The sequence below is a fragment of the Platalea leucorodia genome (assembly GCF_965183815.1).
Source record: "Platalea leucorodia genome assembly, chromosome: 2".
Classification (NCBI taxonomy): Eukaryota; Metazoa; Chordata; class Aves; order Pelecaniformes; family Threskiornithidae; genus Platalea; species Platalea leucorodia.
The window spans coordinates 44,626,982-44,642,921 of record NC_138824.1 but is presented as its reverse complement, the minus strand read 5'-3'; the positions used below and the strand labels follow the sequence as shown (position 1 = coordinate 44,642,921).

The 15,940-nt window shown below is 38.6% G+C and overlaps 1 protein-coding gene across 1 annotated transcript in view; it reads right to left on the bottom strand.

Moving 5' to 3' along the window:
• Positions 1–15,940, bottom strand: part of PIBF1 (progesterone immunomodulatory binding factor 1) — a gene marked incomplete at its 3' end in the record, with an annotated part of 124,437 nt that overhangs the window by 47,603 nt on the left and 60,894 nt on the right. The window contains exon 11 of the mRNA XM_082337938.1: positions 1,987–2,152. Within this exon, the coding sequence (XP_082194064.1) occupies positions 1,987–2,152 (166 nt within the window). The remainder of the gene's footprint in view (positions 1–1,986; positions 2,153–15,940) is intronic.

Sequence of the window (15,940 nt, the reverse complement as noted above, 5' to 3'; positions counted from 1 at the left end):
TGTTTAGCAACGTCAAAGTCTAGCAAAACCGGCACTCCCAGTGCTTGTGACCACAACGAACCTCATCAGCCAGGATCTGAATGTCCCAATACAGACAAAACAAGAAATTACATTTTCTCTAAAACTCTCTAATTCTGTTTCCACTCTGTAGTTCCTTTTCATAAACACCCTAGGCAGGTTCAGCACTAGAAATGCAGGAACTCGAAGAACAGCATCCTTCTCCAAAAAATGAAGGCTACCATAGCTGGCGCTTGGAAAAAAGGTTTTTATTCTGTCCTGTCCAGTTTGTATCCTGACGTTTGTTTTAGACACACTGCCAATCTCATTTAAATCTCACAAACTGAACTCAGTGATATGATTTTGGGACTAACTTTGCATAAGTGACTAAATTTTGTTTTGAAGTAAGTTTGCTCTGCTGAATACTGGACACCTTACCAACACTGAAATAGGTGAAAAGGACCTGATACATTTTGGAAAGTATGTGTTTGAAAGATAATAAATTCTAAGCTTGTAGAGATAAAAAGGTCCAAGTCATTCAACTCTGTCTATCTAAATACGTGCATTGGGTGCAGGTGCCCAGGTGTTGGCAGCAGGGCACTGCTTGGGCCTCTGTGAGGAGAGGCCGGGGCTGCCCTGTGCTGGACACAGCCGGTTCAAACAGACCCACAGCGGGGCACAGTTGAGCCCAGCAGCCAACATGGCGGCACCTCGAGGAAAATGTATTTAAGAAAGGACAAAAATGCTGCATGGCAGTGAGGAGTGAGGGAAAAAAGTGTGAGAAACAGCCTTGGTGCAGACACCAAGGTGAGAGAAGGAGGGGAGGAGGTGCTCCAGGTACCAGAGCAGAGATTCCCTTGCAGACTATGGAGAAGACCGTGGTGAAGCAGGTTGTCCTCCTGCAGACCATGAAAGACCATGCCAGAGCAGATATCCACCACTGCAGCCCATAGAGTACTCCATGCTGGAGCAGGTGGACATGCCCTGAAGGAACTGTAACCTGTGGAGAGCCCAAGTAGGAGCAGATTTTCTCCTGAAGGAAGCTGCAGCCCATGGAGGATCCACACTGGAGCAGTGTAAAAGTGTGAGGAGGAAGGAGCAGGAGAGAGGAGCTGTTATGGACTGACCTCAGCCCCCATTCCCCATCTCTCCCTGCACTCTTCAGGGAGGGGGAGGTACAGGAGTCAGAAATGAAGGAGGGAAGTTACACCCAGAAGAGAAAGGGGTGGGAAAAGATGTTTTAGTTTTTGTCTTTGCTTCTCACCACCCAAATCTATTTCAATTGGTAGTAAGTGAAATTGATTTTCCACAGGTCAAGTCTGGTTTGCCCATGATGGTAACTGTTAAGTGATCTCCCTATCTTTATATCAACCCATGAGCTTTTTCAGCTTATTTACCCCCCTGCCCTTTTGAGGAGGGGGATTGAGAGAGCATCTGGGCAGGTGTCTGGCAACTGGCCGAGGTCAACCCACCACGACAGGATTAGCAATGCTAGGTCTTTTCAATGTTGTATACACCATGCTCTCCTTGACTTCTTTAGCTGTAAAAATTTGTTCCAGAATTATGTATCAATAAAAGGTATTTTTATTATGTAACAATGCTACTACAAATCCTAGTTTTTCATAATGATAGTGAATTTACCATAACTGTTCTAGTACAACTGTCTTTTTTCCATACAATAATCACACAGACTGACATAAACAGCTTTGTGATACAAGTATATCTATACCTCACATAAATGAGGTACTATCTTCAACATCCCTCCGTGAGAGACTGTTTTGCCTTCTTCCTCTCCCCAAAGTCTTGTTTTCCATTGAACTGGTCAAACTTAATAAGCTTTGTCATTAGATTCTGCTGCAGCAGAATTTGGTGGAGAAGCTAATTCAGCCATGTATGTTCTTTGCTACCTTTTCCCCACACTCTTCCATTTTAAATTCTAATTGAAACAACTATGTAATGCCCTGCGAAGTGTCTCTTTATATAACATACCTCCAGCTTTCTCTGATATTTCTCACATTCCATTTGGCACTGTGAAAGATTCTTAGCTGTTTCTTGTTGCATGAGTTGAACATGTTCACTTTCAAAGGACTTTAACTTACTTTGGTGAAGAAGTTCAGCTACTTTGCTTTCTGTGCCAAGCTGCATTTGTCTATACCTAAAAGAAAACAGAAAAAAAAGAAAAAAACAAGTTTTGATGATTCAAAAATAAACAAACATAGAATACATGCTAGTCCTGTTCATTACAGGTATACATTTCAGAAATTAATACAGTATTTTTAAGAGTTTAATAAGTATTAGTATTATTATCTAACTATTGTAACCTGTATTTGAAACATCATTAGGAAAATTCAATATTACAACAAAACACAGTACATGGGGAACTCAGTCCATGGCTTTTCTGAACATGTGGTTAATGCACAATGAAATGACAACGACTTTACAGGACACCTTATTTTTTAAAAATGTTAGATCAACGTGAATCTCTTTCTTGGTATGCAAATGTATGCACTGAAGTCTTTTCATGAGAGAGATACTAAGGACACGTCTCCCATCTTCACCACCACGTGTTACACCCAATAGGGAAAAGTGCTATTAGACATCAGTGGTATCCCTTGGGATATCATCGATATCAGCTACACTGCTTTTTCCCATACCCAAAGACATGAAGAAACGTCAGACCACAATGGTGTATTAATTTCCACAGTCATTCAGAACCACAGGTCATTCTCAAAAAGCAGAAAAAAAGTATATTTTTGAGAATATCACTAGAAGGTAATTATAGGTGACAGATAATATTCCACTTAGAAGTGGACTTCATTCATTCTACTCATTATACTTAACAGGCACTCTAAAAAAGGGGGGTAAAAAAAGTTTGCTGAAAAAATATTAAATTACTGGACTGTAGAAAATGAGGGTGATGTGAAGAACAGTGGAAAACCTTATGAATATTATCATTAAATAACATGAAATTCAAAGGAAATCTTGTAAAAATGATCCTAACCACATACATAAAATGATGAACTCCTAACTGACTGTTTTCATTCACAGTCTTGGGGTTATACTAGACAAATCCATGAAAACTTCAACTCAGTTTTAAATAATGGTCAAAACCAACATTTTGGGAATTACTGTGAAAGCAACAGAGAAAATACAGGAATCGCGTCACTTTACAATTCCATGCTGTCGCCTGCATACTGAATGCTGACTACCGTTCTAGTACCTTACCTCACAAGGAATCTAATAGAACTGGGAAAGCATCAGAGAAGGATACCAAGGACTACCTTTGACAACCAGCAACATCATGCACTTATACTGTTGCACTGTGTGGAAGAAATTACTTCAGCAAGTTAGGACTCTACAGCTGAGAAAAGAGATGGTGTAAGGAAAGTGGAGAAATAAGAGAGGCCTTTAACATTCTGAGTGGCACAGAGAATGAGAATAGGAATCAATTATTCACTGTATTTTCCAACAGATGAATGAGAAGGCATCTAATAAAGCTAGCAGATGCAGAATGAAAACAAACAGAAGTCGTTCTTCACACATGAAAGCTGTGAAATTCCTTACCATAAGATGTTGTGGATGCTAAAAATTAACACTTACTCAAGAGGATACTGAATAAACTCAGCAGAGAAATCCTTTGACAACTATTAAAGAAGATGGTACTTCTCTCACATAAGTCACTTAACAACAAATTGTTAGAATGCCAGATAAACCTCTACTCTAACCCAGCACGGCTGTTATGTTAGCTGTCATTTGTCAAATAGCAGTTGCAATACAATTCCACCCTATTTAGCACCTGATCTTTAGGTGGGATTGAGAGCATTTAACAAAAACAAGGGGATTACTTCAGATATTTTCCCTGAGGATTTCAGATGTAGGAATGTTTCTAGGGCACAAAGAGGAAGCAATTTTCACTGGAATTGACTTGAACAAACAGGTGTCATTATGATGCCCTTTATAATCACTCTGTAGACATCTGTGTATGAGTAAACAGTCCAATGCATGAATGAGATTGTTCCCACACAAGCTGTGTGAGCAGAGATTGGAAATTCTGCCTACTGAGCTCATGAAAAGGTCGCTCTTTTTAAAACATTTTTCTTTTTCAATAGTATGACATTTGTTCTCAGAGTTACTGCACTCAAACTGCTAAATGCCAATTATCTATCTGGTTATCGACTACTGCTGTCAATTTTGCTTGAGGATGCTTTTCAAGTGCTGATACTTTAAGTATTTCATCACTTCTCCCTGACTGTATGTTCCTATTTTCATTTTACCACACAGAAATAGTTTCAGCACTCTTACATTCTCCACACTTTGTACATGATTGGCTACAGGCATGCCACTAAATCTGTTCTGCTATATACGTTGTTTACAATCCTGGGAAGACTGTTTTGTTCCAAAATGCGTAAGTCTTCACAAAAACACATGTCATCCAGCCAACTGATGTGCAATGCAACACAAATGAAATTTATCTACAAGTCACAAGTCATATTTATTGACTTTCAACAACAAATTCCTATCTTCTGCCTTTACACAAAATAAATAGCAATGCCTTCCTGTAGACTGCTTCAGACCTTAAATTAGTTTGAGGTTCAGTGATCTGTACACTGTACACACTGGAAACATGTATAAACACAGGCTATGCATCCTTCTCTGTACTTACTTTCTATACCTTCCAAAGAAGTCCGTAGTTCTCTGAGGATTTTGTAAGTCTACTCAATCAGCTGGGTGCTTCCAGAGCATGCTTATCAACCCACTCATGAACAGTAACTTCAGAAACAAAATTTTTTACTTTGTATTTTGGAAATTTGAGGTAGCTTACATGTGCATGATCTGTTTTGTACTGCTAAGGTTATGAAGAGTCAGTTTTCTTTTGACCTTACTACACTGTTGAGCTCACTAGTAACTCGTCCACTGTAGCACCATTCAGAGTTTCTTTGTCATATTTCCTTTTACTTGGCAAGATAGTATCTCTGGTTTCTTGGCTACTATTTCAGCAAAAGTGTGTATGCGCATGTGTGTACACAGTCATGTAACACAATGTCAAAATACATTCCTTAACATGCTTAGATGGTCTCCAAGGGAAAACAAAAGAAAACAAAACCACCCTATGCTTTAATACTACTATTATGGAAAAAAATAGTAGAATGTGGGTGTACAGGATTTTTCTCCATCAAGAAATTTTAGCAAACTTGATACAGTGAAAGAGTAAAGGTTTTTTTCTCACAGAAGAATGAGGGTTGGGAATGAAAGAGAAATTACAGATTGAACTAATGAAAAAATGGAAAAAAAAAAAAGTAAGAATCATCTGGAATGAGGTCTCAACTTCATTATGTCTCTGTGCTGTTAGGATGACCAGTCAATAATGCCTGAACTTTGCTAAAGCAGAGTGACAAAATGGTTATCAAAAAGGTTATTTCTATAGTAAAGTAGGATACAGAATATTCAGAGAGGGACTTAAACTCTGGTTTGTAAGGACGGTTTTAAGGTTTTTCTGTCAGAGGAGTCTGTTTTTGCAAATGGTGGATAATGATTCAATAACTTTTCCAAATCTGCATACAATGAGAGTAAACTGAAAGATTTCATGGTAAAGTCATGTAGTCTGTATACTGAAGAAAGTATGGCAGACAACTGTTTTTTAAATGGAGGAACTACAAGAGACATCCAGCACAGCCTGATCTAATATTGATATTCAACGATTTCTATCATATATGTGTGTAATGTGAGATTCACTTAACATTTCCAACTTCTTATAAGCATCCCATAAGTACTGAGATAGAAACTCTCATCTGTTTTTACCTAACAGAAATAGACTCTGTCTTTTACCCTTTTCTATCCCATTGACAGAAACTGAGATGTACAGCAGTACTCCTCAATAACTGAACAATGAATCACAGAATAGTTTAGGTTGGAAGCGACCTTTAAAGGCCATCTAGTCTAAGCCCCTGCAATGAGAAGGGACATCTTCAACTGGTCAGAGCCCCGTCCAACCTGACCTTGAATGTTTCCAGGGATGGGGCATCAACTACCTCTCTGGGCAACCCGTTCCAGTGTTTCAGCACCCTCACCGTAAAAAATCTAGTCTGAATCTACCCTCTTTTCGTGTAAAACCATTATCCCTTGTCCTATCACTACAGGCCCTATTAAAAAGTCTGTCCCCATCTTTCTTATAAGCCCCCTTTAAGTACTGAAAGGCTGCAATAAGGTCTCCCCACAGCCTTCTCTTCTCCAGGCTGAACAACCCCAGCTCTCAGCCTTTCCTGATAGCAGAGGTGCTCCAGCCCTCTCATCATTTTTGTGGCCCTCCTCTGGACCTGCTCCAACAGGTCCATGTCCTTCTTGTACTGAGGACCCCAGAGCTGGACGCAGTACTGCAGGTGGGGTCTCACCAGAGCGGAGCAGAGGGGCAGAATCACCTCCCTCGACCTGCTGGCCACGCTGCTTCTGATGCAGCCCAGGATATGGTTGGCTTTCTGGGCTGCGAGCACACATTGCTGGCTCACGTCCAGCTTTTCATCCACCAGTACCCCCAAGTCCTTCTCCACAGGGCTGCTCTCAATCCCTTCATAGCCCAGCCTGTATTGATGCTGGGGGTTGCCCTGACCCAGGTGCATGACCTTGCACTTGGCCTTGTTGAACCTCATGAGGTTCACACAGACCTGCTTCTCGAGCTTGTCCAGGTCCCTCTGGATGGCATCCCGTCCCTCAGGCATGTCAACTGCACCACTCAGCTTGGTGTCATCAGCAAACTTGCTGAGGGTGCACTGGACCCCCCATGTCTATGTCATTGATGAAGAAATTAAACAGTACAGGTCCCAGTACGGACCCCTGAGGGACACCACTTGTCACCGATCTCCATCTGGGCGTTGAGCCATTGACCACTACCCTCTGGATGCGACCATCCAACCAACTCCTCATCCACTGAGCAGTCCATCTGTCAAATCCATACCTCTGCAGTTTAGAGAGGATGTTGTGGGGGACCATGTCAAAGGCCTTACAGAAGTAAGAGGACATCCATAATGAAGTACATTTGAAGACAATAAATTTGTAAAATTAAGCATTCAAGAAGTAGCAAATCCTAGTATTAAGCTTGTTAATAGGAAAGAATGCCAAGCAAGTAAATACCATGAAATAATAAATCTTCCAAAGGAGGTTCTACCAGGATTGTACAAAACACAACACCAACCCTTTCTAATTTTGCAAACTTGATATTACCAACCTAAGGCTCGTTAGGATACATTTTAGACATTATTTTCAAGTTTAAAAATGGAAAAAGCCCTGTAAGTTGCGAAATCATCCTGACTCCACAGATGGGTCAGTTCCAGATCTAAGATCTTTAGAGTAATTACAGTATACTCTCCTATTTGTACAAATGTCTGTGCTTTGGTTTAGTGCCAAATTTGCAGAGAAACCTAAATGCTACTAACATTTCCTCCCTAACCTGTCGTATTGCAAATCTCCCACTTCCAGCCCCAACATGTCCTCTAATGTTCCTCCCTCCTCCCTCTCTGTCCCAGCGCCAGCCCAGATTTCTCCTGATTTCCAGTTCTATTTTCATTCTTTCTACTCGAGGCATCTGTTTCTCTTCTCCCTTGTGTTCCTAGCCTATTCAGTTTCCATACCTGTCTTATACCATACCTTCCAACTGCTGGTTTTCTTTCTCTCTATTCCTGTATCACCCACACAGTTTGACATCCTTCATCAAATCCTACCCATACTTCTTTCACCATGAGTTTCAAATCCCAGTTTAACTTCCTCATCTTTTGCACCGGAGTCTGGCTGTTAAGGCTTCCTCACTTCCAAAGAGCCCAAATCTAAGTATAAGAGCACAGAACAGAATTTTCCTTACTCTTCATTCTACTTGGAGTCACACAGAAGGAGTAATAGCAGTCTAGATAGGCCTGAATTAAATTCAGTCATGTTACAGACTGCACATACGCTGTCCATACATCTGGCAAACTGTGAGACTCCAGTTCAAACATGAGCACTCAAAGGATCTTGTTTTCACTGGTTCTCTTTTTGATCCTTGCTACTAAAAACTGGTTGGCTTGTTTCTGAGCAATCAAAAATTTCCCATGAATTGAGTTCACACGCTACCCACTAAGTAACTGAAAATGTAGGAACTCTGATCCTTAGTTTCAAATGCTTTCATTGTTCAGCTTCTGAGGCTCTGAATGTAAGTCTGGTGCGTCATGTATCTGGCTGGTTTCATAAATGGAAAGTCTGTTTTAATATTCACTACAAAATCGGTAAGAAAACTGTCATTCTTCATTTAAACACACGTATTTTATGAAGATTGTTACACTAACTTTATAGGCATTTTCAGTCTGTTGTACCATTTATTGCTTCATTAATGTCTATCAATTATGTTAAATTATTTCTAATCTGGACTAACAAAACAATGCACTTAGTAACAACAAATTTAAATACCTCCAACCAAAGAAAAAAAAGCTCTAAGTATAATGATTAAACAGAAGATGAAGCATGCCTTCTACAAATTGTTTAAACAATGAAAAATTTGTTTGCTGAAATAGTTTTCACTTAAAATTTGTTTTCCCTAAATAACATGCTGAGAATTTTTTCAGCACAGTAGTCCTGTTTTAGATTGTTTTTTAAAAAAATCCAGAAACATATAGCTTAAATGCTAAAGGGTAAACACGATTTAACATGCAAGTTCTTGCCAGATGTTACATTTGCTTCATATCAAGTAATTAAACATACAGTACTTTTAAATGTGGTTTAGTAAAATCTGTTTGAGAGAGAAAGCTTAGAAGCTTTGTTTAAAGCTGCTTGCTTCAAAGCAGATTTTTGTGTTTTGCAGAATTCTAAGCATTTCTTATGTACTGGCCTCTGATCCTCATTCTGTCAAAACAACTTCCTTGGAGGCAACACTTCCACACTATTTTGCAGTTTGTAGGAAGTGCTAGTTCCAAACATCCAGATTCAGCAAGATAAACAGCTGGTTTACACTACCTGTAGGTTTCAGGACACCTAAACCCAAAATTACCTATGCAATAAGCAGAGTTCTTTAGTATGTAGAACCCATGTCTTCTTTCTACCCTAACTAGACTAATGCCTAGCATACACTAGATTGGACACTTTTCCCTGCAGCGTCCGATGAGAACATGCATACTTCCCATGTACACTTATGCCTTACACCAGAGAAAGAACCCGGTTAGCTGCTGCACAGATCTCACTGACCTGTAACACAACTGGTAAAGAGCAAAGTTAAAGGTGGGGTTGTAGAATATACATATAAAAGGCACATCTTGATGAGTTACTATAAAGGTAGCTGCTTATCTTTGTGTTTATTCCACTAGGACAGCTAGAGTGACCTAATTAGCACGATGAGTGTTCCATCTCTTTTAAGAGCTGGAAGAATGAACATTACAAAAGATGAATCTGCTTTAGATATATCTGCTAAATCATGCTGACTGGCAGGGACTGAAATTCATCTTTGTTTCCTTGTCTCTGGACTATGCAATTATGCTTCCTTTTATTTGACTCTGACTCTGTGGAACTTAAGATTTGCTCCTGCACCGAGACACAGCTTCAACAGTAATGATAGAGACTGCTTCAGCCTAGCCTGTGCTTGGGAGTTATATTTCAGTCATGAGAATTTCATAATAAACCTTCACTAGGGAGTTTTCTCTCAGGCCTGGAGCTCTGATGGACATTGAATCCAGTCTTAGACTTCCTGAAAGTGCGTGCTTACTTTTGGGCTACTGTAAAAAAGATGAGCAACTCCTGTCATGCTTTTTTTAAAAATGAAACAGGATGTGGTTGCTACTCTGTATTAATTCAATGCTGCTGATGCATGCTTAGTTTGCTCAGTCACTAGCCTAGACTATTATTACTTGGTTTAAGTAATCAGCATCTTGACTGAGTTAACTCTTTCGTTATTTGATTCAATGAAATAAACACAAAATCTATTAAAATAACCTAACTGATCTTTATCAGTACAGAGATATTAATAAGAGCATCCTTAACAAAAAGAAAGGATCTGAAGAAACCAATAAGCATATAATAAGGAATGGGATACAATTCCACTGTTTTCTCCTCAAAAACTGTTTTTAGATAAATAAATAGGAGACCAGAGTCACCCCGGTAATTTTTAGAAGTCTAATGGTAGTTGCTTTTCTTTTTGCCTGTACATCTTAGTCAAGATGTATATCCTTGTGTTCTCATTTACATTTCTGGGGATGATGAAGTCTAAATCTATGAAAAACTGTACAAACATGACACACAGAAATCATCAGTCTACATGGTTGGTCAGAGAATACCTGCCAGATCAGGTATTTCAGGAGATGTAGGCACAGAGGTATCTAGTTTGTGAATCCAAAAATGGAAATTATCACCTCACAAGATCCCTTGAATAAAACTTCAAAATAACCCCGAAGAAAGAGAAAAGATTCCTCTTCTTCAAACAGGAAGGCTATTAAATGAGTTCTCTGAAGCCTAGTGAAGAGATACCAAAGGAAATAGCTTCATAGAATTCTCCTAAGTACAGGACAACAATTTAAAAGAGAAACATAGCCAAGCTAAAGGATTCAGACACCAGCAGCTCTACCTCAAGCCAAAAGCAGTCAGAAGGAGCTGAACAGTTCTATTGTTTCTGGCACAGCCTCAATACACTGCACAAAGCTATCTTTTGCATTTGTGTGGACTAGCACGTAAAATGGCAAAAGTCTCCAATCTTGAAAGTATGGGAAACATGCTGAACTGAGGCAGAACGCACATCTGGATAAGCAGCAGAATACGCATGATTAGATTTCTCATTGCCTAAATGACATCTTTGCTCAAACAGACAAATACTTCAATTTTTAAAAAAAAAATTACTTTGAAGTGACAGACTGAAAAGGATCCTTGCTCTGCAATATGGTTTTGTCTATTGTACATATTTTAATCCAAGAGCAAAATACCTGAAGTATATTTATTAAAACCTCGTATTATGTCTTTAGTCACATTTTCTGTGCACACTATTCTCTCTTTGGTTTCTCTTGGCATCCCAAACCATTAACTTTATTCAACCAATATTTTTATTTCATGGTTTACTTCAGCCCTTGAAAAAATTGCCGTGTTAACAAAGCTGAATTTTGTACTAAATCAACAAAAAGGCAAGGAATAGTAGAGAGACTTATCCCCCAATAATGTATATTGATTAGTATAGAAAATAATTAACTTGAATTGTAACTGTGAGAGGTTTTGATATGAGAAATATACAACAGACCTCAATGAAGAAAATGCCAGCAACTTCCTTGCTATAAAACACTAAAAAAAGAAAAGCATAAACTTTTAATATTACTCTATACTAAATTTTGAATTTGTAACTGTCCTGGTTTCACCTGGGATAGCGTTGATTTTTCTGCCTAGTAGCTGGTACAGTGCTGTGTTTTGGATTTAGGATGAGGATAAAGTTGATAACACACTGATGTTTTAGTTGTTGCTAAGCAGTGCTTACACTAGTCAAGGACTTTTCAGCTTCCCATGCTTGGCCCGGTGCACAAGAAGCTGGGAGAGGGCACAGCCAGGACAGCTGACCCAGCCTGGCCCAAGGGCTATTCCATACCATATGGCGTCATGCCCAGTATACAAGCTGGGGAGAGATGGCCAGGGGGCAGCGATCGCTGCTTGGGGACGCGCTGGGCATTGGTTGGCAGGTGGTGAGCCAATTGTATAGCGTATCACTTGCTTTGTGTATTATTATTATATTATATTATTACTATTACTACTATTCTATTTCATTTTACTTCAATTATTAAACTGTTCTTATTTCAACTCACGAGTTTTCTGACTGTCACCCTTCCAATCCTCTCCCCCATCCCACTGGGGTGGGGGGAGTGAGCGAGCGGCTGTGTGGTGCTTAGTTGCTGGCTGGGGTTAAACCACGACAGTAACATATACTTAGAATTGTCTGGCTTGATAATTTTTTTCTGCTGTCAATAATTATTTTTTTAAGCTACCATACAATTTCAATAATGATTCAACAACTTACCTCCTTAAACCAAGTATTAGCTTTTCCAGAAATATTATTACTTCATGACAATATTCTTTAATAATAGTATTATTTGTATTCCTGGAATATAATTGAAATGAATTGCTATTGTAGTGGATGAAACATACCTGAACAAATTTGGGAGCTATCAGAAGCTACAGAAATTGCTCATTACATTTTTATTATTGCACTGCAAACATTGTTCTTCATTGCTCAAGCAAACTAAGAAATCAGAGTCAACAGTTACACAAAGACTCTGAAACTGTTGCTTGAATTGGTTTTTCCTCTTGGATAAAACACACAAAAATGTATCTTTTAAAACTCTCCACTCCCACTAGTGACAGAAGTTGTTTTTCATCAGATATGCAGTTAAATCAACATAAATGTTTTCAGGTCTTTATTGTGATTCTGGATAGAGTGATTATTACTTGCTAGGCTAATTCAGTATTCAGGGAGTTTTCAGAGTGCCAATAGTGCATGTAGTTTTACTTTACATGGCTCAAATACATTTTGATGTAGCGTTACTGAGCCTCTCAGCTCACAACTGGCCCTTAGCATATTTGCATACATTCCCTTCATTGAATGTTCTAGAGCAGTAATTTTTCATGATAGTAGCTGAAACAAATGTAAGATTAATAATTAAAGAAACTTGACATAACTATGACTAAACTACCAAATTTACGTGAAATCGAGGTAAACAATCAGTCAATATTCCCAATATGCTGTAGATCCTCTCCAGAGAATAGACTTTTTTCTTTTTCTTTAATTAATCAATCCACACTAGCGCTGTCACCATGAAAAAAGAATACTGCATCCAAATATGCATGTGCATAGGTAAGTATACACACATATACACAAAACCCAAACTCTGAAAGAAATTATAAAACCTTCCTTGCTAAAGCTAGTAGATGTTTTGACTAATTTTTTTTTAAATACCTTAAGTCACAAACTTCAAACCTCTGCAGACACTAAAAAGAAGCTACTGAAAACTTCTGACATACATGTACTCGTCAAATCTAAACTGTAAACGAACAAGGGGAAGGTGATTCAAGGAAATAACTCTCTGAATGTTCATGTTGACAAAGTTTGTCACCTTTTCTATTCATTTACATGATTTACATTGTGAACAGGTTGATCTGTAAATAGCATATACTTTTCTCTCCAATCCTTTCCCTTTGCTACTTTTTCTACAAACTAGGTTGCATAAGAAGTTTATTAAAATTAAAAACCAGAAAATTAAAATTGCATTGCAAAGATATTTTGAAAGAATATTATGGGTCATGAAATGGGTATACAGACATGTTGCAGTCCTATAAACAAAATACTACTGAGCAAAAGGCAATTAACCATCTCACACAACTTTGATAAAACTTCTGCAGTAAACTCAGAGACTGAAAGAGTAACAAAGATAACAGTCCGAATCATGAAATTTAAGTCACATTTTACACAGTAGAAACATAAAAAATTCCACACTGTTTAAGAAGAAACTTAAATATGTATCAGCAATCTTATCCTCTACCTTCCACAATAGCATTTATTGTCTGTTGTTGTATATGCTGCTGTTCCTCTGATTTAATAGGAAATTCATTAAGATACTTTCAGATGTAAATATATACTTAATAAAAGGTAACTACTGTATGATTTTTAATTCCATTAATGCAAAAAGGGAAAAAGTCAATGTGAAATGATTGACAGAACAGCAGTTATGTAAGTGACAACAGCAATACTGAAAAATCTCTCTCCTTTCAATAAATAAAATCTAAAAAGCACTAAAAACACAGACAGCTACAAACAGAAGAAAAATGTTTGGAATGCCATATACCTCCTTAAAACAGTCAGAAATGAACATACAGATTTTTAAGTTCTTAATTCCACAAATGTAACTTGTATGTAATTAATAATATCAAACCTAAAATTCTATTCTACACAGTGATGAAAAAAGGAGCTTTTTGGATGATCAGCAATGAAAAAATAAGAAAAGGAAATGTCATCACTGAAGCTTCCCAGAAAAGGACAGGGAGAGAAATGAGAAAGTAGGGACAAATCTTTTGAGACAGGGCTAACTGGGAGACAGACCATCAGACAAAGCTCCTCTGACATCTGAAAAAAGAAAAGATATATGTAACTACTCTATCAGCAGAGAGACTGCTCTCCCCCTCCATTTTCCCCACTGAAAGTCTGGCAGAGCAGGTCAGAAGGTTAAGGTTCAAACTGCCATAATTCAGCAAATGATTGGTATGTCCTTTATATCACACATAACAGGTTTGATTTCCTGATAAGCAGAGTTCAAAGTACAGGCATACCTTGTTATCTGTCAAGGATGTGGTCCTAAAAGTGCTACAGTTAGCAATGATGGACAGCAAAGCAATTTCTCCCCCAAGAATTAGTGTAATGGAGAGTCTCGGTGTTTGCAGTGACTTAAGAAATAAGCAAAATTTAAATATGGGAGGCCAACATATTGGTGCATAGTCTTCCATTTATTCCCCAGTAAAATTACCCCTTAAAAACAAGATCTCAACAATGCAAATGCAAAACAGAATTATTAAATAATTCAGGTTGGAAGGGATTTCAGGTGGTATCTAGTCCAACATCTTGTTCAGAGCAAGGTCAGCTATGAAATCAGATCAGGTTGCTCAAAGCTTTAGCCATTTGGGTCTTGAAAACTCCCAAGGATGGAGACTGCCCACAGTAATGCTTTGCTGCAGTGAAAAAGTTTTTCCTTATACCAAGTTGGAATCTCCTGTTTCAACTGATGTTCTCTCATCCTCCTACCATGACCTGCTGTGCAGGGCCTGGCTCCATCTTCCTGGTGACCTCCTTGGAAGCACCGGGGGCACTGCCGTTAGGTGCCCCAGTGGTCAGACTGAACAAACCCCCTTCCCAGCCTCTTCTCAAGGGACAAGTGCTCCAGCCCTGACCATTCTGGTGGCCCTCCACTATATTGACTCCAGTTTATCATTATGTTACTTGTATTGGATGTCCCAAAACTGGACATCCCCTGATGTCTTGACTATTCTCCTGCTAATACAGCCCAGGATGCTGTCAGGGTACACTGCTGGCTAACACTGAGCTTGCTGTTTACAAAAAAAAACATTTGTTCCCTTCAAAGACAAGAAGGATGATGTGTAGTCACACACAAGATAATTTGCATTTGCTTATTAGCATTTGAATGCTACACGTAAAAGCTATTAAAATATTAAAAATCATATACAAAAGACTGCTAGAACTGTACTTCCAGCAGTTGTTTTAAACTAAGTATGATACTGGAAAAATACATGGATCTCCATCTGTCTGTCAGAACTTAAAGGAACTTCCATTAAGCTGCCTGCAGGCCATCAGGCATGCTTCAGTGCAACTGGGCAGCTCAGGGAAGTTTTTGTTAGAAGAGCAAAGGATGGAAAGACACGTTAACGGTAACAGCTAGCAGAGATGGGTCTTACATAATCAAAGGATACTAAAATGACTGACAGACAAGCAATGGGTAGGAGAGCATTACTGGATCTGTCTTCTTTCAAGTCTAAGATACATGAAATATCCTTTCCTATGCAGTGAGAGCAACTGGAACCACATTAACATTACCATTAATGGGGAAACAAAGGAGACAGCATGAAGACCTCTCTTCATTCATATGACTTAAAAAACAAGCTCATCAACTGCATTTCAGCTTTAGAGACAACTATCAAATAATAAAATGTTGTATACTAGCTCGTTTGTGACAAGTCTTAAGATGTAGATATCTGTGTGTGTCATTATCCATAAACAAAACATATATTGCTTCTAAAATTTATTTTCCTGAACTGTATAAGTCCTTCAAATAAATCAGATAATCTTTTGAAGATATTCTAAGACCAATAAACACACTTAGACAACAGCATCAATAGTGTAAGAGAGTATGGAAGATACTCTTACAGCCCAAAACAAAAGGAAGGAGCTGCAGCCACATTCTGC